This window comes from Staurois parvus, unplaced genomic scaffold (assembly GCF_062004578.1).
Source record: "Staurois parvus isolate SC_StPar_1 unplaced genomic scaffold, SC_StPar_1.0 ptg000446l, whole genome shotgun sequence".
In the NCBI taxonomy this organism is placed as follows: Eukaryota; Metazoa; Chordata; class Amphibia; order Anura; family Ranidae; genus Staurois; species Staurois parvus.
In genome coordinates, this window is record NW_028318242.1 from 856101 (window position 1) to 881777 (window position 25677).

Sequence of the window (25677 nt, forward strand, 5' to 3'; positions counted from 1 at the left end):
CCTCATTTGGTATACTCCATTTTTAATTTGCAGCGCATGGAAGTGGACAGATCCTTAGCCACTATTCTGTTAAATAGTGGCTTTCAAATCTGCCCACTGTTGTGCACTGTTGCCTGAAAGCGATAAGATGGGGAACTAACCTCTGCCCACCCAGTGACAAGTCATCTCTCAAATATGGGCATTGCCCGTATTTGGGTAATGACATCAGCTGTATCCCTGGCCCTTTTGCTTACATTTAGCTTTCGGCTGGTGAATCTCCCAGTGTCAGGAAGGGCATGCTAATAGACAAGATGGCTCTGCTAATACATGTTGCCTCTCATTCGCACAGAAATTGGGCACATGCATATGTGTATTTGCAAATGCGTGTGCACATTGGTGCTGGTACTTGTGCGCGCCGTCGCTCGTGTGCACTTGTGACAGATGCTGGCGCCAAACAGACTATTTAAGTTGGCCTAGTGCTCAGGATCAGTGCTGCTATGTCTTCAGCCTCCTGTGTATCTTGTGGTCCTGTATCCTGATTCATGTTGCTGACCTGGATTGTCCTAACTACCCCCCTGAACTTTGCTTGCACTGACCTTGGCTTGTCCTCTGACCTCCACTCTGGCTTCCAGACCCAGCTTGTACCTAGACCATGCTTCTGCCTGTGCCTTTTACCTTATCCATCCTGCTTGTGTACAATCCAGCCTGCCTGACTCTTCTACTTTGCCTGCTGCCACTGGCACCTGCCTACCACCCTGATGTTCCTGCTGATCTACAGTCTGCTACCATCTGCCTGCTGTACCAGTCTTCTTCAGTCTGCTGCCCAGCTGTCTGCCAGTTTGCCTGCCTTTCTGAAGACCCCTGACGACTTCACCTGTCCAGGGTGGACACGTGCTCTGCTGCTGGCAAGACACTCGTGCCACTCTGCACTCCTTCTGTTTACACTACCAGAGGCCCCGAGTCAGAGGTGTAAGAGAGGCCTCTTCCTCATCATATCAGGCTCTGCTACCAGGTACGTGATACCCGGCAGACAGCAAAATGAGGCCAGGGATACAGTGCTGTATGGGAAACGCATACATAACAGCTTCCCAGCACAGGCATGGTCGCTCTGAGTACTGGCACAAAAACATTGTTTGTCAATAATAAGACCAAAAGTGTCTGAATGATCAACCAATCAGTTTCCTCTACATTTTAGTAGCTGGAGAGTAGATGTATTTTAGTGGAAGCTGATTTGACTAAAATATGATTGAAGAACTAAGTATTGAAGCTCATTGGGCTTCTTATTTATTGTATCTTCTATCTACTCTGCTGGACTTGTCATCTGCATGTAGGCAGGCGCCTACTTTTGGGGTGCACACTATGTCTGTACTGCACTGTGTATTAGTGAGCTTTGTGTACAGGCTGGCCAGGAAGTTTAGGAAGGGGTTAAGTCTGCTGACTCCTGGGTTTTCAAAGCTCTGCCCCCTTGTGGAGGGCTAATAAAAAGAAGCTATTTCCCCTTCCTCATGGGAACTGACAGGAAGCTGTGCTGCAAAATGTAGTTCCTCTGGGAATATGTGGCCACCCTCTTGGAGAATTGGAATCAGAACATGGACCTTAGACAATGACACTCTCTTGCTTAGAGGTATGATATGGGCAGCCTGAAATACTTAGAATGAACTGTGAAAGACTGCGATCTGGTAATCCTGTTCTTGAAAGAAACTTTAGTAAAACTAAGTGGTTCTAAAGGCTGAAAGTTTTTTACCTTCATGCATTCTATGGTCCCCATTCTGCAGCCCCCTAATACTTACCCGAGCCCGATCGCAATCCAAAGATGTGTATGAAAGCGGCTGCTCTCCCAGGTCTCTGCCTGCTCATTGGCTGAGATACAGCAGCAGGAGCCATTGGCTCCTGCTGCTGTCAATCTTAGCCAGTGGGGAGGGTGCAGAGGTAGGGCTGAGCCCTCTTTGTTTTTTTATGGACACACTGAGTGCAGCTCAGTAGCGAGTAAACAGAGGTTTCCCTTGAAGCAAGTGGCTTGCTATGGGGGCATTCGGAGAAGAGGAGGGGCTAGGAGCACTGGCGGGGAACCCGAGAAGAGGAGGACCAGGGCTGCTCTGTGCAAAACCATCGCTAAGAGGTAAGTATGACATGTTTGTTATATTTTTAGAAAAAATGTACCTTTAATATTACTTTAAGCTACGAAATGTCTGGTCTGAAGTTCCTGCAAAAGAGTAAGTGTAAAGCAGGTGTATCAAAAGAACAAGATTTACATCAGGGGATGTGTACTACAAAAGGTCTACAAGTGGAGAATGCCAGAAGTGGAAGATCTGATTGCCGTTGATATGAGTAACCGGAAGTGTGCTTAAAGTGTTACTAAACCCCCAACCATAAAATCAGTCTGTATATGCAGTGAAGCATGCTTGTTATACTCACTGTAGAACCTAAGGGGTTAATCCTCTGCATTGTGTAAAAAGTTTGTTTGATCCTGACTTCTCTGCTCCTTCTCTTGTTCAAATGTCCACGTCTTATCTCTTGATAAGACAAACTGAATCTGTAGCCATTCTGCACATGCTCAATTTGCTGTGTGTTGCTAGAGAGGTTTTTTTTTCTTGGGAGAGTGCATGTGATCAGCACAGGGCCAGTCAGCACTGTCCAGACAGAGGTCAGGGCTTTTGCATCCTCCTAGAGCAAAAAGAAAACTCCTCCTACAAGCTTTAACCAGTGCTCTGCTGGACACTGATAGAAGTCACAAGACTGCTGTAACTGCTGATGAGAAAAGGTATTTAGCAGTTTATATTTACTAAAGTAATTGCATTTCCATGTTCTGTGTACTGTGGGAGACCAGATATAGTGAATGCAGGGTCCTGGGTTTAGTAACACTTTCAGCTGCCAGCCAGGGTGTATACAGTGTGACTAGCAAGGGTGACGATGTGCAGTGAGGGGGTGACTGAATGCAACCTCCTCCCTAGTGGCCAGTGCTCCTTTATATTTGGGACCGGACCCGCATCAAACAGTCACTATGTATCTAGCTGTATGTCATGGGAAAAGCGTGTGAAGAGGATTCTCAAGATTTGGCTTAGTTCAAGTAGCATGTCACTGGGAGTGAGGTGACATCAAAACTGAGCTAGATAGTGGGATACAGGCTCCGGGGTATCCCCTCAAAAGTGTTGCACCCTGGAAGGAAGACTGTGTACAGTTAGTCAAGTGTAACACTGCTGTGAAGTGAATGAGACAAGAAGAGTTAATTGTGCCATAAAGTGTGCCCGCTTGTAAGCTGGAGTTCCACCTTAATGAAGATTTCTCATTAGTTGGGTATTAGCAAGTGATGTTTCCAGAGTTCCTCTTCAGGACATCTTAAGCACCTCCCACATGTGGCTGGGATTTAATACATGCTACTTCCTCTGGAAAAGAACCAAGGTTGACTGAAATTTATTTGAAGAGGTATTTTTCTAAACCTGCTCTTCCGGTTTCCACGATAACAATGATATTATTAATTACTGGTATTTATTAATATTGATAATTTACTACAGCGTGGTGTGAAAGAACCCTGAGGCCAAATTGGTAAGACCCACTGACCAAAAATAGTATGTTCAATAGCATGTGTTAATATTTTGGTCAAATAATATCTATTAATTTATGTGAAGGTCTTGTAGACCCTAATTTGACACTGCAGAAATTGGCATGAATGTGTTTGTATGTTTCTACCTGCTGTTGTTCACCTCTACCTTCTATAACATTTAATAAAACCTATTAAACAAGAACTTAGGGATCTTTATGGGGGTTTTTTCTGTAGGGGCAAAGAAATGGCATCACTTTGTCCCCCTTAAAGCAGGGCTTGCAGTTAAAATTCAAGTTCCGCTCATTTACAAAACTTAAACACTAATAGGAAAAAAGCTAAATGATATACCTCTCTTACCTCTGACTTATGCCTGCGGGGCCTAGGAAGGGTAATGTCACCATCATTCTAGCTAGTTTCCAAGTGAATACTGAGTATCCCAAATCTTGTGAGAAAACCCTCCTGTAGTGATGTTACTCCATGCAGGACAGCAATTGGTGGTAATGATAAGTATGTTAACTCATTTTTTTAACCATTTTTTTCTTAAGAGAATTATGGCCAAGGATATTACCCACTATCAGCTGATGGGGCAGTGCCAAGCCAGGCTCTGCAACAGGATCTACTAAGCTGCCTGACTAACAGTTAGCCCTGCTCCTCCAGTGCATGGCTAAGAGTTGAAGCCAGACACTCCTGCCTCCTCCCCAGCCTGGGGTTCCAGTGAGCACTGGAGAAGCAGAGCAGAGAGTGGTGGCTGACAGTCACCACTCTCCACTTGGAGCAGACAATTGGTCATATGATGGCTCAATTCTCAGGCTTACAGCTGGCTTGAGACAGCTGCATTTCGACACTGATGCTGCAGCATGGAGGTAAGTATAAAGGTTTATTTATTTTACTTATTTCATTTCTCCCTTAGGTTTAGATCAGGTATTTCTCATGGGGGAGAGGCCTTCAGTAGGCCTTAGCAGACCTTTCTAGTGCAATAAGATCTGCTTTGAAGTGTTTGTAAAAGCAGAAGGTTTTTTTTAAAAAAATCCTTCTGCGTGCAGCTCCTCCCACAGCTTGCACTAAATACATACCTGAGCCCGATCCAATGATGTACACAGGGGGGGGGGGGGCTTCGCTCTGTGTCTTATGGACCTTAGTGGGAGGGTGGAACCAGGAGGATCAGGACTGCTCTGTGCAAAACCACTGCACAGAGTAGGTGGGTATACCATGTTTGTTATTTTATTAAAAAAGAGAAGCTTTACAATCACTTTAGTGTGGGATAGAAATGGTTTGAAAGTACCAGTAAAGGATAATTGTACCTTTTAGTACAGGTATCCATTAAATATCCCCCCTACCCTTCCCATAAGCCTTATATTAACTAGTTATAACACAAAGATCTTTGCTGTGTGGCCTGCTGGGAACTACACAGGCACTGCTATAGAAATCTTTGATCTGAGCTCTACTTCATAAAAAATACTCCATTAATTTCAATGGACAGGCTTCTGGGATACATAATAGTCAGTCCCTCAATAGAAATGAAAACAGATTGTGGAGCACTTGCAGGAATAAAGAGGAGCCCGACCACAGCTGCATTGCAAAGACCTCGGACTGGTAAGTATTTATATTTTGGGGCATATACTGGGGAAGTGGCTACTTTAAGTGTAATGAAACTCCTCTTAAAAACATTGCTGGCAGAAGGGCTTCTGAGAGCAAAACTCCGAAAAAGACAAGTAGAAGATATCAGCAGTGGCAAAAAAGCAAGAAGGGACATTGTTGCATCACTGGAGGAGGCGCTTTGGTAAGTTTGCCATAATGTGTAAATAGCTATGCATACTTGAACATTATGGCAGCAGCGGTGGAGTTTAATCCCGCTTTAAAAGTTACCTTTACTAAAAGTACAGTTATATATTCACATATTAGTAGAGAGCTGAACTTGGAGAAAAATACACATGTATAAATTAGGACATTTAGGCATGATTGCTTACACAGATACTCATTTTATTATATTTTTTTTTTTTCAGAGCAGAGGCAAAAGAAAGATATTAATTTTATCTGGAGACCTAATTATCAGGGAAAATGATATCTGGCTTAAAGACATCTGCTTTAAAAAATGTAAATGATCTGCGCTGTAACAGGATATCTGTAATATATGTGAAAAAACTATGACTGAATTAAACAATATATATTTAACACAACTTTCATAATGGTGATATTGCTGTAACTGCTGTCTTTTTGGCATGCAATTAAAGTAGTGCTAACAGTTTTGGCTCCAGTGCATTTTGTGAACAATACACTTTTTTTCAGCTTTTATCTCTGATTGCCAGGGAAAGGAATTTTTTCAGCTGGATTTTAATGCTATAATAAAAACAAGGATTTGGTTAAATCATTTTGCAAATAATAAGGTATTAGTGTGGTTTCACTTGATTTGATAAAAATACCAACTTTAAGACATAAAGAAATGAATTAAATTGCAGATGTCATATTTAGGATTGACACTGGTATCAGGCCAATAAAGCTGAAAAGATTCACCAGATGGTGGTTACAAATTGTAAAGCTGGAATAATTTCTGGTGCACCAGAAAAAAAATATTATGCACTGTATGCCTTAGGCAAGTATTGGTTACAGTCAACATATCCTGAGACCAGGAGAACTAAAATAATGTGTGTATAAGATGTTCAGCATGAATGTGGGACATAAACAATAAGTCAACAATACTTATGAACCATATATACGTAGGAAGAGAAGCTCACAGCGTACAATGAAATCAGAGCACACAATTTCAGTACATTAGAAGAGCCTGTACAACTGTGCAAGACTAAGCATTAAGGCTGGAGTTCAGTTTTGAACCTCAGCTTTAATATCCGTTACTTTTGAAGAACTGTGCTCGTGCAACAACATCATTGGCATAGTCTTTTCCAGTTGTGTAACGGTCAACATCATTTATGTCCTTCACATTTCCAACTCCAGCGTTGTATCCAGCAATAGCTCCTGCAAGAAGTTTACAACAGTTAGGTTATGCATACTATGTTAGTGTAATGCGTGATAATTGCATAAATTCAGGATATCATTTATAATAACAACAAACAATGGGTCTGTGAGGCCAGAGCGGAATCATCCTGGAAAAGGTTGAGGAGAATTGTGTACGTCTATAGCCTTAAAGCTGTATAAATAACAGATCAATGGGATTTAAGTGGGTAAACCCTGCCATTCCACTAATTCTGACACGAATTTGCATGGTTGTGCCTTTCCTAGTGTTTACTTACTGGACATGAGCTGTCTCAATGAGCATTAATGAGGTGCCAAGGGTAAGTAGAAGGAGGATAGAACACAACTATGTGATTTCTGGTCAAAATTAGCATAACAAAGCAATCCCTGGTTTTGAATCTCTAGATGGAACATTAGAAGTAAAGTGATGATGGCCTCTCCTGGAGGTACCTAGTACATATCCCTCTGTCTCCCCTACTGTGACCAGAATAGCTACATTTCTGGCACTAGTCTCATTTTATTAGGGCAGGTTTTTAAAAGGAGTGTGTATGTATATATAAACACACACACACACTCATATGCTCCAAATCTACCAAAGCAGCTTCCACTTAGTATAGCCTGGGAAACTCATTTTCTAGTGTATATATACACTGTGGATTTAATTAAAAGCCCACCTCTGAGCTTTTGCTCACATTATAGTGAATTTAAACAAAACAAATATTACTGTCATACCATGATCCTTTTGTGTTGTCTGCTACAAAAGGCAATTATAAACCTAGTATAGTATACTAAATTGTTAAGTTCTGTTATCAGCCACAAATCCAGACCTCACAGACATTTTAGTTTACATTTGTGTGGTATTGACTCCCTGTATCATCTACACCACATGGGGTGGGCCTGTGACTACATTCCTTAACAGTTCCTGGCCCCATAGAGGCCTATGGGATTTTACTTCACAAGTGTAGGCAGCGGAAATTTAAAAATGCACGGGCCACAGCTAAACATTGTGGCAGAATGCTGCCGGAACTATGTTAGTATACAGTGGGAAGGGTGTGTTAAATCTGCCTAGTGGGGATGGAAGGAAGCAAGGGTGAGGAAACGTTCAGAAAATAATGTTTGAAAGTTTCCTTATCTTGCGAGTTAAAAGTCAATCATAAGGCATTTATACTCTTAGATTGTAAGCTCTAACGTGCAGGGCCCTCTGTATTAATTTGTATCGTAGTTGTACTGTCTGTCCTTATGTTGTAAAGCACTGTGTAAACTGTTGGTGCTATATAAATCCTGCATAATAATAATAATTCTTGAGTTTTTTTAAAATATAGCATGACGATTTTTTTTTTTTTGTAAACAAATTACACCTCCAATTTATTAAACTCTGAAGTTCTTTAAAATGTATTTACTAGGATCTCAAACATATACTGTAGTAGCTGATAATAAATGAGCTGAACGTTTCTTAAAACATACATGGAAAGCATATACTGCCCGCAATTTTCAGAAGCACTTTCCTCAGTCCACAGAACACAAGGCCAACAGAAAAAATATTAAAGCCCCCTTCATACCATGCCATTCCATTGCGGTGTGTTGCATTAAAATTTGATCAAGAATTGGCTAAGAATGTACAGCAAGGGGAAAAAAAAAAACATACCTGCACATAAGTTGTGGTGCGAGGCCGTTGCCTACTGTACTTGTGCATAGGGTTGCCATTCTAAAGAAGTGGTGGTGGCCTTGTGGTGCCATTGCAGTAAAACATACATTATCATAATGCATCGGTCTGAAGGAGACCTAAAGGCTAATGATACTTTGAGACAATTTAGTCCTAATGACCTCCCTCCCCATGCTAACTAAACTCTTTTGCACTTACCTTGATCAGTGGTTGCTTTGGTCCAGAAGCCTGCCCATATTGGAAGGCGCTCTGTAAGAGGACCATCCCTGCATGCTTACAGGTTGACAGCTTGGATATTCAGGTCAGTACCCCTGACATTCTGCACCCTGACATTTCCCTGTCACCCAGCACCCCCTATTACCAACCCACCGTACGCCTGACTCTGAACCTTCCTGTCTCCTAGCACTTTCCTACTTTGCACCCCCTTGTACCCTTGACTCTAAACCTCCTTGCACCCCTGTCACAGAACCCAAACATCCCAGACGCTGCACATTTCTTCCAGCTAGCAACTCTGCATGTCCTTGCAAATGTGACATAGGGGAGCAGTGAAAATAGAGGAGGTGGGGAAGTATGTGGTGGCAAAGAAGGGGTGAGGCTGAACCTCCAGATCTCTACATGCCACTGAGTGAGTGCAAATATTGGTCTGGCTGCTTAGACTCCTGCCATTACTAGACTAGCACTTACAGTATAGACACTAAAAATGTTATTGCAAGCTAATTTTGAGAGGAGATACACTGTATCTGTGTGTTGGGACTGTGCTGGCCAGCCTTGCCCAGCACTGTCCCAATGCAAGACAAGGCCAAAGCCTTATTCCCTTTCATTCTAGTTCACAGCTCCGCATTGCAGTGGTGTGCACTGAAAACAGTATGACATGCAGTACTTTTTTTCAGTGGTGCAACACAATCCATTACATCACACCATGCTGTGGCCAATATGCAATGTCACTTTGTGACATTTCAATAAAGTTTGCCAAAAAACATTAGCAGTGCAATGTGCTGTTTACAGCACCTCAGCAGCCACGTTCTAACGCAGCTGCTGGTGTGCTTAATCTTGAGTGTGATACAGACAATGCATTTTATAGGGTTTTTGCTTTAATAGTTCTTACCTTTCAGTATAACTTCTTTGGATCGCCCTGGAAATTTCTGCTTAATCTGATTGTATGTTGAAATTAAAATATCTACTGCCTGGGCAATATGTGCTTCGCTATCCCAGGCTCCCTGAAGTATGTGGTACCTTTTATCAACCTACCAAAGCAAATGAAAGTCATATAAGCAGATTTAATCAATGCCATCAAATAACAGTGATAATCTTCAACACAGCTAATGCTACAGCTAAACCCTTTTATTTTTTATGTTAATGACATGAGTAATGACATAAATGGTATATTGGCCCACTAGAAGAGAAGAAACCAGTTTGCTATCTAACACACAAATAATGGCAACATGAAGAGAGCAGAAGAAGATAAGATTGTATATTACATATGCCACCATTTATAGTTATTACAAGCTGGGTACAGCAGGGACGTTTTTGTAGAGGTTTAATAAATACCTGTGAGGTGAATGGATGTTTGTTGTGTTTTATTTTACATGCTTTAAAATCCCTTTCTGCCCACCCCAGAGTGACCTGAAACTCTTGGAATACGTAGGAGGCAGGAAGGATCAGTGATCATGTGACCACTATGAAGCCTTTCCCATCAGGTACCAGTCTGTAGCCCAGACTTGAGAGCTGTCTACGACAGCTCGGTGTTTTGATGGGAGCGCACATTCATAAACAAAGGCACCCAGCAACGCATATGTTTTGCATGTAGACATTAAAGCCCACTCTTTAACCGTCACACATATGGATTGGATGGTCCTAAAGAGGTTAATGACTGAATTATCAGATATACAAATGAGGATTTCATGACCTTCACAAGCATTTAGCATAGCAAATACAGTATATACATAATTTTTAGATCAAAAGGCTGCACATTTATCTCTGAACTTAGACCTGATACAAAGTAAATCTTTTGGAAATATAAGTTAAAAAAAAAGCAAGATTATGCATGTCCCTTTTAAAATGTAAACCCTTACATATATTGAAGTAACTAGTTTCAGGTGATACACAGTCATCAAATCCTGCTACATAAGTTATACTTGTTTATCTGCATCCCCATGTCTCTACCTCCTCCTAAAACGCACAGATCAAAAGCTGTTTCCCAGCACCAGACAGTGGCCTGGGATCTGATGTCACACACTGCATAGAGAGAAGGGGAGAGCTGAGTGTAATCTGAGAACTGAGTGAAGGGAATGGACACCCCCCTCCCACACACACACACTCTCTCACACTATTATAGGAAAACGTAGACAGTTGAGAAAAACATGGACATTTGAGGCTGTCGACACCTGCTGTGTGCTGGGAGGAGAAGGGGACAGGGTATCACCAGGGATTCTATGGTGTTGAGTCAGAAGTGACTTATGCAGATAGAAGAGGGAGGTGAGATCACATTAGGTGTTTTGGAATGAGGCAAGTACACACTATAGAAGGATTAGCTTGGTTCATTTTTTTTATTACAGAGGTTTACAACCACTTTAATTTCTGCATACCTCTATTAACAAATACATGTTTCTGAAAAAATGATATATTAACCAGTTATGGCCATTGCTAGAAGGGGCCCCCTTTTTGAGATAACTACAGTTAGAGAGACAATTTGTTACTTCACCCATTTATGTGTCTCTTGAAAGAAAACCCATGACCCACTTATACTTACCTTCACCATACTACAGCACCACATTGTCCTCCTTTGGAGCTGAAAGTCAAACCCTGTGTAAGTTATGTTTATGATAGCATTGGACAGTCTTCATGAATTCCTTCCCTCTTTCACATGACAGTGTTCGGGCCTGCTCAATGGCTACTAAGCCCTGAGCCCTTCATCCTAGGAGGAGGTCATATGTTCCCCCATACCTAGTGTAGCACTGCCCCTCGGGACAAGCTGGAATATATTATGGGTCCTGTGCTCAATAGATCCAACCCTAAGCAAACCCAATCCCTCTGGCACAACTGGTAATGAATAGCAAATACCCCGCCAAGAAATTTGCTGACACAGGGTTAAATGAAACAAGAACAATTTTATGGAGAATGAAATGCAGTGTAGAGGGGTGGGGTTCCCCTTTCAACTTCAAAACTTACTTTTCTTCTTTTATGCAATGCAGTAAATTTGGTCTGCCACTAGAGGGCTTCACAGCCAAGAGTCTCCGGATGGCAGAGTTGCACTTTAAGCAGAATACAACTGATATCAAACAAATAAACTTACTTATGCTCTATCAATGAAATGTATTACCCACACCGGTGTATGATTCTGCTTCTGAGGGGCGTTAGCCAAAAATCACCTCAGAGTCAGAACAGAATGCAATAAAGAGGTACCTCTAATAAGGCTACTAAGCCAGATTCCCCCACTCTAGTCCTTGTAACGGTGGAGCTTTAGTTGGTGCACGTTTAGTCCTTATAATGAAGTAAATAGCAGCTGAAGGCTTCTTTGGAGTTTCAGCTGGTGTGGGTTACATCAGATTTCACTAGGTTTCTGGGCTGAGAGGGTCCAACCTCAGTGTCTAAACGCAACACAAAGCACCCCAAGACCAGGAGCAGTCGCAGGATGCAATCTCCCAGTATGTGTCAGTCCCCGGGGCAGACAGTCTCAATTACACTGGTGGTGAGGGACAAAGCAGGCAGAGGGATCTGTGGCTTGCACAGGGCCCTGGATGGGTGAGATCACAGCAGTGGGGTGCGGATGTCCCAGTCTATATGCAAAGTGTAAATGGTGTGTCTTACTCTCTCCAGTGGGACAGCTCACCAGACTCTGAACACACAGCAGGGTCCCTCTATCCGCGCTGGGTGCTGTAGTGCCTCCTCCTCTCCTTGGACGGGCTCCACATGTCCCTGTCTTTTCTCCAGCCTCGTGTCTCTCTGTTCTCCCCCTTCACTTCCTGCTTCCTCCCCTTCCCTGCATTCTTTGCTGTGTAGTGGATGAGTCATCAACTTGGCAGAATGCCCAGGTTTTACAAACAGGAGAGAGAGAGAAAGGACTGACTGCTGAACATGTGATTCCTTCTGAATCCTCTTGTACAAGGAGCCTGCTACACACTCCCCCCACCAGAGAAGCTTTGGTCCTCCAAAGACAGCAGTAAAAGCAACCTGTTACATGCTTTTTATATACACGCGGAGAAAAAGCAAAGTTAGTACACACAGGAAATTAAATTATTCACACTTGCATAAGAATCTGGCAGAGGAACCTCCCACCATGTAGCAGAGTGAGGGTTGTCCTGCCCATAGGCCACACTAATGGGAATGGCCCAACCAGATGTGCCAGGGGGTGAGTTGGGGCTGTTCTCTACCGAAACTGCTGTAGGAGAACCAGGCGTCACGAGATTCCTTTGAGAAGCATGTACTACTTCCTCAGAGTTTTCACCCAACACATCATATGTCAGTCTCTTTGGGGGTTGAATAACTCTACGCTCTCTCTGTTCTCTTGGCTCTAGCAATGGTTCTGGCGTTGCTTCCGATGTTGGTTCTGACACTACTGACTCATCAACCCTTGCTTCTTGCTCGACGCTCTCTGTCTCTCCCAGTTCAGCTTCCTCCACATCTTCTCCCTCATCAACAATGGACCACCAGTCTTCAGGTTCTTGCAAGTCTTCTGCAGGTTGGGCCTGAGGCACAAATTCAGGAGCCTCTGGCCTAAGAGGAACTACGTCAGTCACTCCAGTGGAAGAAGGAATGGTGGGTTCGGAAATGTCAGATGGCCACAGCAAATCTGTCCCTACCTCCTCACTCTCACTGTCCTCTGCATCTGCAGGAGGTGGTATGGGTTGAGACCTGGTCACAGGTCTAGTCCTCTGAGAAGTTGAGGGGGTAGACTGTGGATCAGATTGTGATGGTAGACGGACTGCATCTGACAAAGGCAAAAGGTGGTTGCGGTGCCAGGTTTTGAGTGGGCCAACACCCTTTTCCGGTCGAATCTGGTAAACTGGCAATCCAGGCAATTGTTTGCAGATGACATAGGGCTCTGATCGCCACCTATCCGCCAACTTGTGTTTTCCAGGGATACCCAGATTTCTCAGTAAGACTCTGTCTCCAGATTGTAAGTCCTGTTCTCGCACTCTGAGATCAAAGTTCTCTTTGTTTCTCTGTCCCCTGGCGTCTGAGGTGGCTTGAGCCTTCTCATAAGCAATCTTCAGGCTTTTCCTTAGGCGGTCCACATATCCTCTATGGGAAGCTGCAGAGGTATGGTCTACAGAGGTTCCAAAAGCCAAGTCTACTGGCAGTCGGGCTTCCCGGCCGAACATCAGCCGGTAAGGAGAGTATCCTGTAGCGTCGTTGGCAGTGCTATTGTAGGCATGTACGATGGCTGCTACATGCTTACTCCAGTGTTGCTTTTGCACTGAAGTCAAAGTCCCGAGCATATTCAGGAGGGTACGATTGAATCTCTCTGGCTGAGGATCTCCCTGAGGATGGTATGGAGTAGTCCTCGACTTTTGGATGCCTAGTAGACTCAAGAGTCTCTTGATGAGATTGCTCTCGAAATCTCTCCCTTGGTCTGAGTGGATACGTTGTGGTAGTCCGTAATGCACAAAGAACCTTTCTACTAAAATCTTTGCCACAGTTGATGCTAACTGATCTCTAGCAGGAAAAGCCTGGGCATACCTGGTAAAATGGTCAGTCACTACCAGGATATTTCCCTGTCCACTCTGATCCGACTCCAGGCACAGGAAGTCAATGCACACCAACTCCATGGGTCCCTGACTTTGAAGGTGGCCCATTGGGGCAGCTCGTTGAGGCAGAGTCTTCCTCTGAATACATCGGATGCAGGAGTGACAGTAACTTTCAACTTCTGTCCGCATGCAGGGCCAGTAGAAGCGGTCTCTTACCAAACAAAAGGTTCTTTCTGGTCCCAGATGGCCATGGTCATCATGGAGAGCGGCCAGCACCGTTTCTCTGTGTTTTGCGGGCAAAAATAGCTGCCATTTCTCTTCAGGATCATCAGAGGGGCCCCTTCGGTAGATCACTCCGTGGCGTAACTGTAGCCGATCCCACTCACGATGTAGCCGCCGGGCCTCCCTTGACGATGTAAGAAGCAAATCAGGGCTTTTGCTTTCTAAAGCCTTCAATACTAGGCCGCAGAGGGGGTCTTCCAACTGATCTCTTCGCAGATCCTTCCTGGAAAGCTTGGGCAGGCCTTCACCCCCAACCTGGGTGACATTGCAATAACACCTGGGAACGCCAGACGCCGAAATCCCAATGTCTTCTGCCCTGGACCCACCTCTTGTTCGGTGTTCCACTCCTTGGCATAAGGCTCGTACCCCTTCAGAGGGCACCTGAGTCCACTCTTCTGGAGAATCCTTGGAACAGTGAGGTCTTCGGGATAAGGCATCTGCATCCCTATTCCCAATCCCTGGCCGATAACTGAGGCTGAAAGTGAACTCCGATAAGGCAGCTAACCACCTGTGGCCAGTAGCATCTAGCTTAGCTGTAGTGAGAATGTATGTGAGGGGGTTATTATCTGTTTTTATCACGAATTCTGCTCCATATAGGTAATCTCGAAGTTTGTCCACTACTGCCCACTTCAAGGCCAAGAATTTAAGCTTGTGGGTGGGGTAGTTCTTCTCAGCGAACGCCAAACCCCGGCTCACATAGGCGACAGGTCGCAAGCATCCATTCTGTTCTTGATAGAGGACTCCCCCTAACCCATCTCTACTTGCATCCACATGCAATTCGTAGGGCTTGGCTGGGTCTGCATAGGCCAGGATTGGGGCGGTGGTTAGACTCTTTTTCAGCCGTTCAAAGGCCTCTTCACACTGGGTTGTCCATTGTCCTTGAATAGATTCCCTAGGCCTCCTGGGTCCCACTGCTGGGTTCGCAGGTCTAGAAAGATCTGCATCATCATTGTCTTCTTCGTTTCTGAGCAGTTCATTGAGTGGGCGGGCTATCCGAGCAAAGCCCTGGACGAATCTGCGATAATAGGAGCAAAACCCCAGGAAAGATCTGAGCTCTGTGACATTTGTGGGCCTCGGCCATGAGGTGACAGCTTCCAGCTTCTTGGGGTCAGTGGCCACTCCATCGGCAGATACGATATGACCCAGGTAATTGACCGAGGGTTGGTAAAACTGGCACTTCTCCAAAGACAACTTCAGTCCCTCATCATGAAGTCTCTTGAGCACCTTCTCCAATCTCTCCTCATGTTCCTCCAGGGTCTTCCCGAACACAATGATGTCGTCCAAGTATACCAGTACTTCAACTAAATTCATGTCACCCACCGTCTTCTCCATCAGCCTTTGAAAGGTGGCTGGAGAGTTGCACAAACCTTGAGGCATCCGGTCAAATTCAAAGAACCCTATTGGGGTTATGAACGCTGTCTTTTCTCGGTCTTCCGGGTGCATGGGGATCTGGTAATACCCATTCTTCAGGTCCAGCACACTGAACCACTTTGCCCCTGATAGGCTTTGCAAAGCATCCTCTATCCTGGGGGTGGTATACTGATCAGGAACAGTTCTTCGGTTTAGCGTCCGGTAGTCGATGCACAATCTTAAAGATCCGTTCTTCTTCCGGACCACCACTATCGGAGAGGCGTATGGGCTTCGGGACTCTCTGATGATGCCTGTCCTCTTCAACTCTGCCAATTGCTCACGCAGGTCTTCCAAATCTCCCAATGGAACTCGTCGAACCCTTTCCCTGAATGGGGCGTCTTCTCGAAGCCGGATCCGATGATGGGCACTCTCTGCACACCCCACATCGAACTCACTTCTGGAGAATGCAGCCCGCCACCTTAGGAGTTGATTCTTCGCTTCTCTCTCTCCATTCCGGGGAAAGGGGGGTGTTCCTTGGGTAAAATGCATCGACAGGGATTTCTTTCTCTCTTCCGTCCCCTAGCTCAGTGGGCAAGATTGGGGTTGCAGGATCCACATGTCCTAACAGCACCCGAGCTGGGATTTTCACTGGGGCAGCAGTTGGATTATGAACACTGACCGAAAACTTTCCATGGCTCCTCCGTAGCGCTTTTGTTGACACTACCTCCGGGAGGATCTCCACTCCTGTGTTCTCTTCACAGCCACCAGCCTCAAGGACAATGAAGGGGCCTGGCTGCTTCCAGGTCAATTTGACTGATGCCTGTAAACACGCCACCTCTCCGGGTTGTAGCACCTTCTCATGTTGATCCAGGCGCCATATCTTCCCTATTCTTTCCGCTGGGGCTCTCCTCTCCTTGTACCAGGCGCTGATATGCTTGCCTCAGCATGGGATGTACAGAAGTGGGTTGATCATTGGGCTCTTCGACCAATGGCGCCAGCAGCCTTCTGACAAGATTGGTGTTGGTCCCTATGATTAGGGGACTCCCATTGGCCCCAGGCGGCCGGGGACAGATGACGGCTAAGGCTTCGAAAGTCTCAGCCTTCCCTGTCATGGAAGGATCAAAAGTTAGTCTGACCGATAGGTAACCATCATAGGGAAACTTCTGGGTTCCTATGCCCCATATTTCCAGATCTTCCAGCTTCTGCAAGGGCAAATGCTTCAGATGCTTGTCATAGAAGTCTCGGTACAGAAGGGTTACTTGGGCTCCGGTGTCCAGAAGAGCCCTGGTATAAATCCCTTCTACCTGAATCGGGACGACAGGGGAGGGTCCCACTAAATTCTCAGGGAGTGGTGAACAGGTAGTCGTCTTCTTCTGTTCTGCAGTTCTTATCCGTACTCTCCTCCTGGGGGAGTTTTGGCTCGGCCTAAGCCGTGGTTGACTCCCAGGTTTGAGGTGTGCACCGACTCCCTGAGGTGAAGTGGCATTTTCCCTAGGCTGTTTGTAAGGGATGGTGGGGTCCTTCTGGATAGGGCCAGATTTTCTCCTCACCCCCCTTTTACTTGGTTGAGTGGAGCTAGCTGCGGTGGTGGGGTCCCTGGGTTGCTCCTTCACCAGGGCCCTCTGAAGTTTTCCGCCGGGTTTTGGCGCTTAGCTTCAGGCTTCCTGGGGCTTGGACAGACTCTTCTGACATGTCCGGTCCCTCCACAATTAAAGCAGGTCATTTGAATGGTGGGACTAGTTGCTTGCGTTGGGGCAACTCCTGACAGGTTTTCAGAAACTGCTCTCGTCTCTCTCGCTAATCCCGACGGTCCCGCCATTAGTAAGGTCACCATCTCCATTAGTTGGGACACCTGAGTCTTAAGGAGTTCAACTTCAGGGGTGTCACCTCCCACATTGACTACCCGGACCCCTACAACAGAGTCTGACTGTCTCTCTTTGTCATCCAACATGGCTTCCTCCTCTCTCACAGTCCGAATCAAGTCTGGATAGTTCAGGAGGCCACCATCTCGCCGAGTTCGTAATAGAATGGCAATGGGGTCTAGGGGCCTGGCTCCCCGTAGGACTTGTTGCGCCCGAACCTCATCTACTCTTTCAGGGCCAGCATTTTCCCTGCTGCACCACTTGGTTGCGGCTGCGACGTCCATCTTAGGAGTTGGTATAGGGCACTGCTTGAGTGGTTGTTGGGTAATTGAGCAGCAAGAATCCCGGACGAGCCCCCACGTGTAGCACTGCCCCTCGGGACAAGCTGGAATATATTATGGGTCCTGCGCTCAATAGATCCAACCCTAAGCAAACCCAATCCCTCTGGCACAACTGGTAATGAATAGCAAATACCCCGCCAAGAAATTTGCTGACACAGGGTTAAATGAAACAAGAACAATTTTACGGAGAATGAAATGCAGTGTAGAGGGGTGGGGTTCCCCTTTCAACTTCAAAACTTACTTTTCTTCTTTTATGCAATGCAGTAAATTTGGTCTGCCACTAGAGGGCTTCACAGCCAAGAGTCTCCGGATGGCAGAGTTGCACTTTAAGCAGAATACAACTGATATCAAACAAATAAACTTACTTATGCTCTATCAATGAAATGTATTACCCACACCGGTCAGTCCTTGTAACGGTGGAGCTTTAGTTGGTGCACGTTTAGTCCTTATAATGAAGTAAATAGCAGCTGAAGGCTTCTTTGGAGTTTCAGCTGGTGTGGGTTACATCAGATTTCACTAGGTTTCTGGGCTGAGAGGGTCCAACCTCAGTGTCTAAACGCAACACAAAGCACCCCAAGACCAGGAGCAGTCGCAGGATGCAATCTCCCAGTATGTGTCAGTCCCCGGGGCAGACAGTCTCAATTACACTGGTGGTGAGGGGCAAAGCAGGCAGAGGGATCTGTGGCTTGCACAGGGCCCCGGATGGGTGAGATCCCAGCAGTGGGGGGCGGATGTCCCAGTCTATATGCAAAGTGTGAATGGTGTGTCTTACTCTCTCCAGTGGGACAGCTCACCAGACTCTGAACACACAGCAGGGTCCCTCTATCCGCGCTGGGTGCTGTAGTGCCTCCTCCTCTCCTTGGACGGGCTCCACATGTCCCTGTCTTTTCTCCAGCCTCCGTGTCTCTCTGTTCTCCCCCTTCACTTTCTGCTTCCTCCCCTTCCCTGCATTCTTTGCTGTGTAGTGGATGAGTCATCAACTTGGCAGAATGCCCAGGTTTTACAAACAGAAGAGAGAGAGAGAGAAAGTACTGACAGCTGATCATGTGATTCCTTCTGAATCCTCTTGTACAAGGAGCCTGCTACACTAGAAACACTGGGTATTTTCCAAGGGCAAAGCAAAGGAAGGTCAGGGAATATTAAAGTTGCTGGAGGTTAACCACTCGCCCTCCAGAGGATTTACTCCCGTTCCTGACCAGGCTATTTTTTGCAATACGGTGCAGCGTTACTTTAACTGACAATTGTGCGGTCATGCAATGCTACACCCAAATGAAATTTACATCCTTTTTAGAGGATAGAGCTTTGTTCAGTGGTATTTGATTGCCTATGCATTTTTTATGCTATAAACAAAAAAAGACCGACGATTTTGAGAAAAAAAACTATATTTTTAACTTTTTGCTATTAAACATGTCCAGTAAAAAAATTTTTAAAACCAAATTTCTTCATACATTTAGGCCAAAATGTATTCTGCTACATGTCTTTGCTAAAAAAAAAGAATCCCAATACATGTAAATGAATTGGTTTACGTGACAGTTATAGCATTTACAAATGACGGTACATATACTGGAATTTTTTTTTTTTACTAGTAATGGCGGCGATCAGCAACCTTATAGCAGGACTGCAGCAGGCATTCTGACACTGGGGGGAACTGACTTGGTGTCACTGACATCCCCAGTGACACCAATACAGTGATCAGTGCTAATAAAAAGCACTGACACTGGGCAAGAAGGGGTTAAAATCTGGGGCGATCAAAGGGTCAGCTGTGTGCTGTTTCACTATGTGGGCTGTGTGTGTGTTTCACTGTAAGCGCGCTGCTTTGTATGGCTTTACTATGCAGAGACATACAAAGCAGTGTGCAGGAGCTGACAGGAGAGAGATCTGTGTTGTTTATAAACAGGTCTTTCCCCCGTCAGAGATACTCAGCGATCACTGGGTGCCAGAGATTGACAGTCGAGGCCGCAAATGGCGGTGGTGTGGGTAGGGCGCGTGTGTGCCCCCTACCCGGAACTGCAAATTCACATATATATGTGATTTCTTCTATAGGGCGGTGTGAAAGCAGTTAAGAGACGCTATCACTTTGCCCTGAATGGGCAAAAATAGTGGAGAATGTTCACTTCAATTATCCAATGGCGTGAAAAGCAAATCCCTGTTTATTTACACGTTCACATTATTGAATAAATGTCCACACAAATTATGGAGTGATCCTGAGTGTTTTGACTAGTGAAAGCCTGCAGTACTAATTTGCTGTTGCATAGCAGTTGCGGAGCAGTCCCGTGCACTTAAATTGGTTATGTTTGGCAATTGTACTGCTTGCCAAACATGCTAGGCTTTATAATATTCTTGTGCCCCAACTCTAGTGCTGTGTACTAACATGGCCACTGGCCTGGTTAACTTGCTGCCCAGGGATTGGGGGCTCAGCTGATTGTTTTTCCACTTGCTTGGCAGCCAGTGTAAATGAGCTCTTAGTAAATCAGCCTCATTAGTGATATACATAGACATTTCTTCCAGATTTGTGAGGCTGCACGCATATTTGTGTATGTTTAAAATATCATTTGTAATGCATGGTCATTTTTGGTCTCCTGCTTACTTTGTGTACTGACCACCAGTAAAATTGTTTATGTAGAGCAAAATTGTGTATATAGTGTAAATAGAGGACTCCCTTCAAATAAGAAATGTAATACTCACCTCTCCTGCTGCCTCCGATCTCTACTCTAGTAAAGAGAAAGTGCCACCTGGAGAATTGTAAAATTTGACACTTTTGGGAGTGTCAATTTCCTGGTCCCCTTCATAGGTTCAGTCTGTCAACCCCCGCGTCAATTCTGGGGCTAGTGTGTGGAACCAATGACACTGAAAAGTCTCTTTACCTGACAGAACTTACAAATCTTTGTACAAAATTATTACATCTTATAACTTGCTTATTGAATAAACCTGTATACACATTTAAAATGTCATTTTACATATGAAAATATCAAACAGTGAGCATAATGAATAAAGATATAGAACAAAGGCAGCACCACTTCACATGTTCTATAAGTAGACATAATCCTAGTACCTGCATCAGGCCAAAGCCATTGTTATGGTCACCCCAACCATTTATCAGAATGCTTCCTCCACGTGATTCCCGGGACATAATACCAGCAATGATAGATGGATCCATCTGTTTTTGTCTAGCCACTGAGAGAATTTTACTTTTGTATTTATTTATTTGTCCTAAGTCATGCCGGGCCAGACTTTTTGAAGCCTCAACTCCTTCATAACAAAGAAAAGATGAAAATATGTCAGTAGTAATCTTTATATTGGTATTGGAAATGCAATGAAAACCTAATACAGTAGTAGTGAGTAACATATAGCAAAATGAATCAGCACCAGCTCTTTAAATACTTTTGTAGCAATGGCAGTGACTGTGCAGTTTAAGTAACAGGATATTTCACATGTGGAGAAAATGTTTGCTATAATTTACATCATAGTAGTAGTAGTATCATGCAATAACAAACATTTCATATTCATAGGCCATGATATTACAGGTAAAGTGGAACTCAGCTAAAACGTATTTTTTACTTTTTGACAGAGCAAAAGAAGAGTTAGTAGCTCTGTCAGCATCTGATTGCTCTCTGGGTCACCAGTAGGAAGTTAGGTCACTGTAACTGTCTTATCAGTCCTAGCAAGGCAACCTCTATTTAGTTGCAAATTTCACGCAATTGCTTAACCTTTTAACCCTTCTGTTACTTAAAGCTAAACTCCGGAAAAGGAAAAAGTTGTCCCTTGCAGTGGGACTTGTTAAAGTAGATTTACTAACCCAATCCTCGGCTCTTCAGTGCTGCTAGACTGGTCCCTGTTGTGTCTTCTCTCCTTTGCTCTAATATTTGAATGTCCTGATGTCATCAAGACCAATGCAGGGTTCATAGCCTTGCAGTGGATGTGATGACGCCAAAGGACAGTCCACCAGCACAGAGTAGGGAAGCTCCATCTGCTGGAGAAGAGGAGGATCAGGTAAGTAAAAGCACTTTTACTCTCCCCTAGACTAAACAAGCAATTGATCCTTGCAGTATGGGTGCAGCTCCACTACAAGGGAAAGTTTTCAAGTTTCCAAGAGCTGGGTTTTAATATCACATAATATATTCACTGTACTAGATAAAGGAGAAAAATTGATGTGAAACTCCAGCCAACAAATAGACAGCTGAGATGATTAAAAGGAAAGTTACTGAGAGAAATATGCCATTGCTGACCTCTTGCAGAAAATGCTGTCCTTGGCGTCAATAATTTGTATGTCATCAGCAAATGAAGACTAGCAACTCATAAAGTATTAGGATCAGCCTAAAGACAAAATATTATAATTTTCAAAAGAAGAGTTCAGCAATAGTAGCCTACGTATTTTTTCAGTACTGGTCTCTTTTAGCACTACTAACAATATTTGTTTTCTTGCCTTTTTCAACCATTGTTTTGTTAATAGACTGCAAATCTGCCAGTTTATAGCACTCCACTTTGCTTGCTTTGGGACAGAAGCTCCACTCATTTTGTTGAATAGGAAAGAAAAGAAAATATCTAGGAAAGGCATGACTGTTACCTATAATAGAGCGTTCCCTGCAGAGTTATGCAGAAGACCCCCCAGACTCCACACGACAGCCTGTATTTTATGAATGATTTGTAAAATGCAGCACGCAGCATGGACAAAATGCTGCAGTGTCCTGTAGAAAATGTTATCGGTTTATAATATAAGTAGCCCCCTTAGTCACTACAATCAGATTAGTAATAACTTACCACAAGATTTCAACTTGTCTTGCTTGGCTGTTGCACAAGTAGCACCAGTCGTGGGAACTTTATTGATGTCCCCATAGATTCCAGATGTGTATACAGTGGCTAGAAAAGAAAACACACACGGTCAAATCTCCATTTAGAGATTATGCTGCCCAAAGGTATTAGTAACATAATTAATCAGGTTGAAAGAAAGACACAAGCAGTGGCATCACTAGGGTTCGTGTCACCTGGTGTGATAAAACACGGTGTCACCCCCCCCCCCCCTAATAATTTTTCGGGCTGGCATAGAGATCAGGGGATTATTAGAAATATGGAATAGCACCTGATGTATGGGGACTGGGCAGGAACACTCATAATGCTCTCTAGAAAGCGGTCCAGGGCAGATTGCTTTCAGAGGGGTGGCAAAGGCTGCCATTAATCATGCTAATGTGCACTTTTACTAGGCTTTATACTCTGATCCTTGGTGGACCTTAAAAGGTAGAAAACATCTTGGGGTGTTTGTAGGGTTGCCAACTCACCCCTTTAAAACCGAACACATATTAATTGCACAGGTTGTGAAGCTAAATTAACGCAGGTAAGGCACTAAGTGAGTTTAATTACCACCGTAATCAGCCACAGAACCTGTGTAATTAATATGTGTTCAGGTTTAAAGGGATGAGGTGGCAACCCTAGGCATATGCACTAAGATGATTAACATCATGCAGAAAGCAACAATATTTAGGTGTGCAGAGCAAACACATGATTTCTGAGTAATCGATAGAGCTTATTACACCTTGTTAGTTGCATTATTTAAAAAAATATATTTGTGTGTTTTTGTGTGGCTAGTGACTAAATGGATTAGGGTGGAAGAGGCTGTCCCTATTTGGGTTTGGACTGTATTTAACTGGCTTAGGTGAGTGCAGAGGCTTCTGCGAAGTACTTCTGTTGAAGATGTTCTGTAGACAGGAATGTGGTCCTATCATTGTGGGTGGGGAGAGGTTGCAAAGGATTCCATCATACACACAAACACATAATTATGGAATATGTGACAAATCATTTGTGCCCTGCCTAGAATTCAGCTTTATTAACCTGGAAGCCAAGACTAAAACAGTTCATTGCTATACCCGTTTCCTTTTGTCAGTATCAAAGCATATGTACATGTATATCAATGGTAATGGAGCATTTTTTTCATTTTAGATTTGTAAATTTCACTACATATTTGATTACAGATGATGACTAAAAAATAAACTAATTGTGTACCTTATTAAATTTACTGTACTTACTGGCCACAGTGGAAAGAATAAGAATTGTAAAAAAACTCATGTTTGTGTTCTTGAAATACCTAGAAGAAACAAAAACATTAATGCAGCATTCCAAGACATGATATACAATAGTGTTCACATTCACTGATTATTGTACCTCACAGTCGTCTTGCTGTGCAGAATGTGGAAGGAAGCTTGATTGAAGTTTTATAGCCATTTTAAAGGAGAGGGATGGTCTCTGGCTCAGCTGTTTACAATAAATGCATCTGATTCCAGAACAATGTTCACATCCTCCTTCCACGTTCACATCCTCCTAGCTACAGGGCAGCCAATTGTCTACTAGTGTTTACAAAAGTGAATTATTTCTTTTTCACTAGATCCAGTCCTAGCAGGATTTGTTTATTTGGACTTCTCAATCTAATCCCTTTACTGGTTTCTTTATAATGTCAAAATGAGTATCTGGACTATCTACATCAAACGTATCAGTTAGGTTGGGTGCTTCCTACACCTTAGATGCAAATGGATATAGATAGGTACTAATGGACACTTTCACTTGTAGAATCCTATAGAACAACTTTATTCAAACTTCACCTACTGTTCTGTGTATGTAGCTTTACATTTTCAGGAGAAACGTTCGAGCTAAGGTCCAAGAACTAATGATACACGAAAGGTTTAGCAAGTCGTTATGAAAAATACTGTACAAACAACAATTTCTGAGAAAAAAAGGGTTAGACAGGTGGGCTGTGGAATGTGAGGAAGGGAAAAAAATTCCAGAGGTGAGAATGGTCAAAAGACTACAGTATTTTATTTGATAGTGATTTAGAAAACTGAGGTCCACATTCACTCTTTCTTGTGTCACACAGAATCATCATTCACAGTTAAAAGGTTTTCCTTTCCTGAATATTCTTTAAATTTCCTTTAAGAACCTAAACATTAATGTCTTTCAAACAGTGATCTTGTTGTGAGAAATGATGTCCCGAAGGTTTGCAGTAATGTTCTTGTGCTCTTTTATGGTGTGTCTATGTAGGGTTTTTTTAATTTTTTTGTAATTCCTGTCCAGTCTCACCAATGTAATCCCTGGCTGCATTTGTTACATTAAAAAAAACAAATTCCAATCATTGTTCTGTCTCCAGCAGGAATAATTCAGCCTGAAATAATAAATTCAGCCAATAGATAGAGCCAGTAATAAATGTACTGTTTTACAGAAACTAGAGACTGTTTAGATAAGATTAAAGCCCCGTAGACACAATGAGAATATCGGACAAAAAAATCATCCGTTTTTTTTCACCTGCTAGTCTCACACCGAAATTGAAAAGGTTACTAAAGATATGAAAATTCTTGTACGAAAGAAAATAATTTTGAAATTGATATCATGTATTTGTATTGTATTTTCGGACGCCTACTGTACTGATTAAAACGAAAATCGTACGATCTGGTATCGTACGAGAACAATTTTCACACTTGTCCCTTCGGATATTGTAGAACAAATTGTCGTGATTGGCTCTCAAAAGCTGTGTACTAATGATCCGATTATCAGACGATCGGTCCTCATATGAACATTTTCGTATTGTGTGTACGGGGCATAAGAGTTAAAAAATCCCCATAATTCTGAGAGAAAGGGAAGAGATGCTTCTTGGGAATCCAGACTCCATCTTAGAGACTAGGAGAAAAGGAGCCAGCTGTCAGGTCACATGTTGAACTGGAACTTACATCCTTTTGCATCCACTAATGGGAGCATCGCTGGTGAGAATCACTTATCGCCATCTATAGCCTAACCATTAATTGTGTTTTCTGTACATTCTTTTATTGATTGTATTTCTCATCTGTTTTTGACAGTTTCACCCACCCTGTTTTGTTAATAAAGCTTCAAGATCCCATGGACAGAACAATCATGATTAAAATCCACAGTCATAAGAAACATCATAAAGCATATAAGTCAATTAGGGATAAGTGGTATGCTCCTTTACTGCTAGCGCTTTATGGTGTTACCTTGCCCCTTTCCCTTGCAC

General features: G+C 43.7%; 1 protein-coding gene across 1 annotated transcript; it reads right to left on the bottom strand.

Moving 5' to 3' along the window:
* Positions 1-5479: 5479 nt before the first annotated feature.
* LOC149453599 (lysozyme g-like) lies at positions 5480-23891 on the bottom strand. The gene is made up of 6 exons (XM_089688105.1): positions 23826-23891; positions 23690-23748; positions 22431-22529; positions 20725-20921; positions 9256-9394; positions 5480-6490 (listed from the first exon to the last, which is right to left on the bottom strand). The coding sequence occupies exons 2-6, from the start codon at positions 23727-23729 to the stop codon at positions 6357-6359; spliced, it is 609 nt and encodes a 202-aa protein (XP_089544231.1). The 5' UTR covers positions 23730-23748; positions 23826-23891; the 3' UTR covers positions 5480-6356.
* Positions 23892-25677: the final 1786 nt, after the last annotated feature.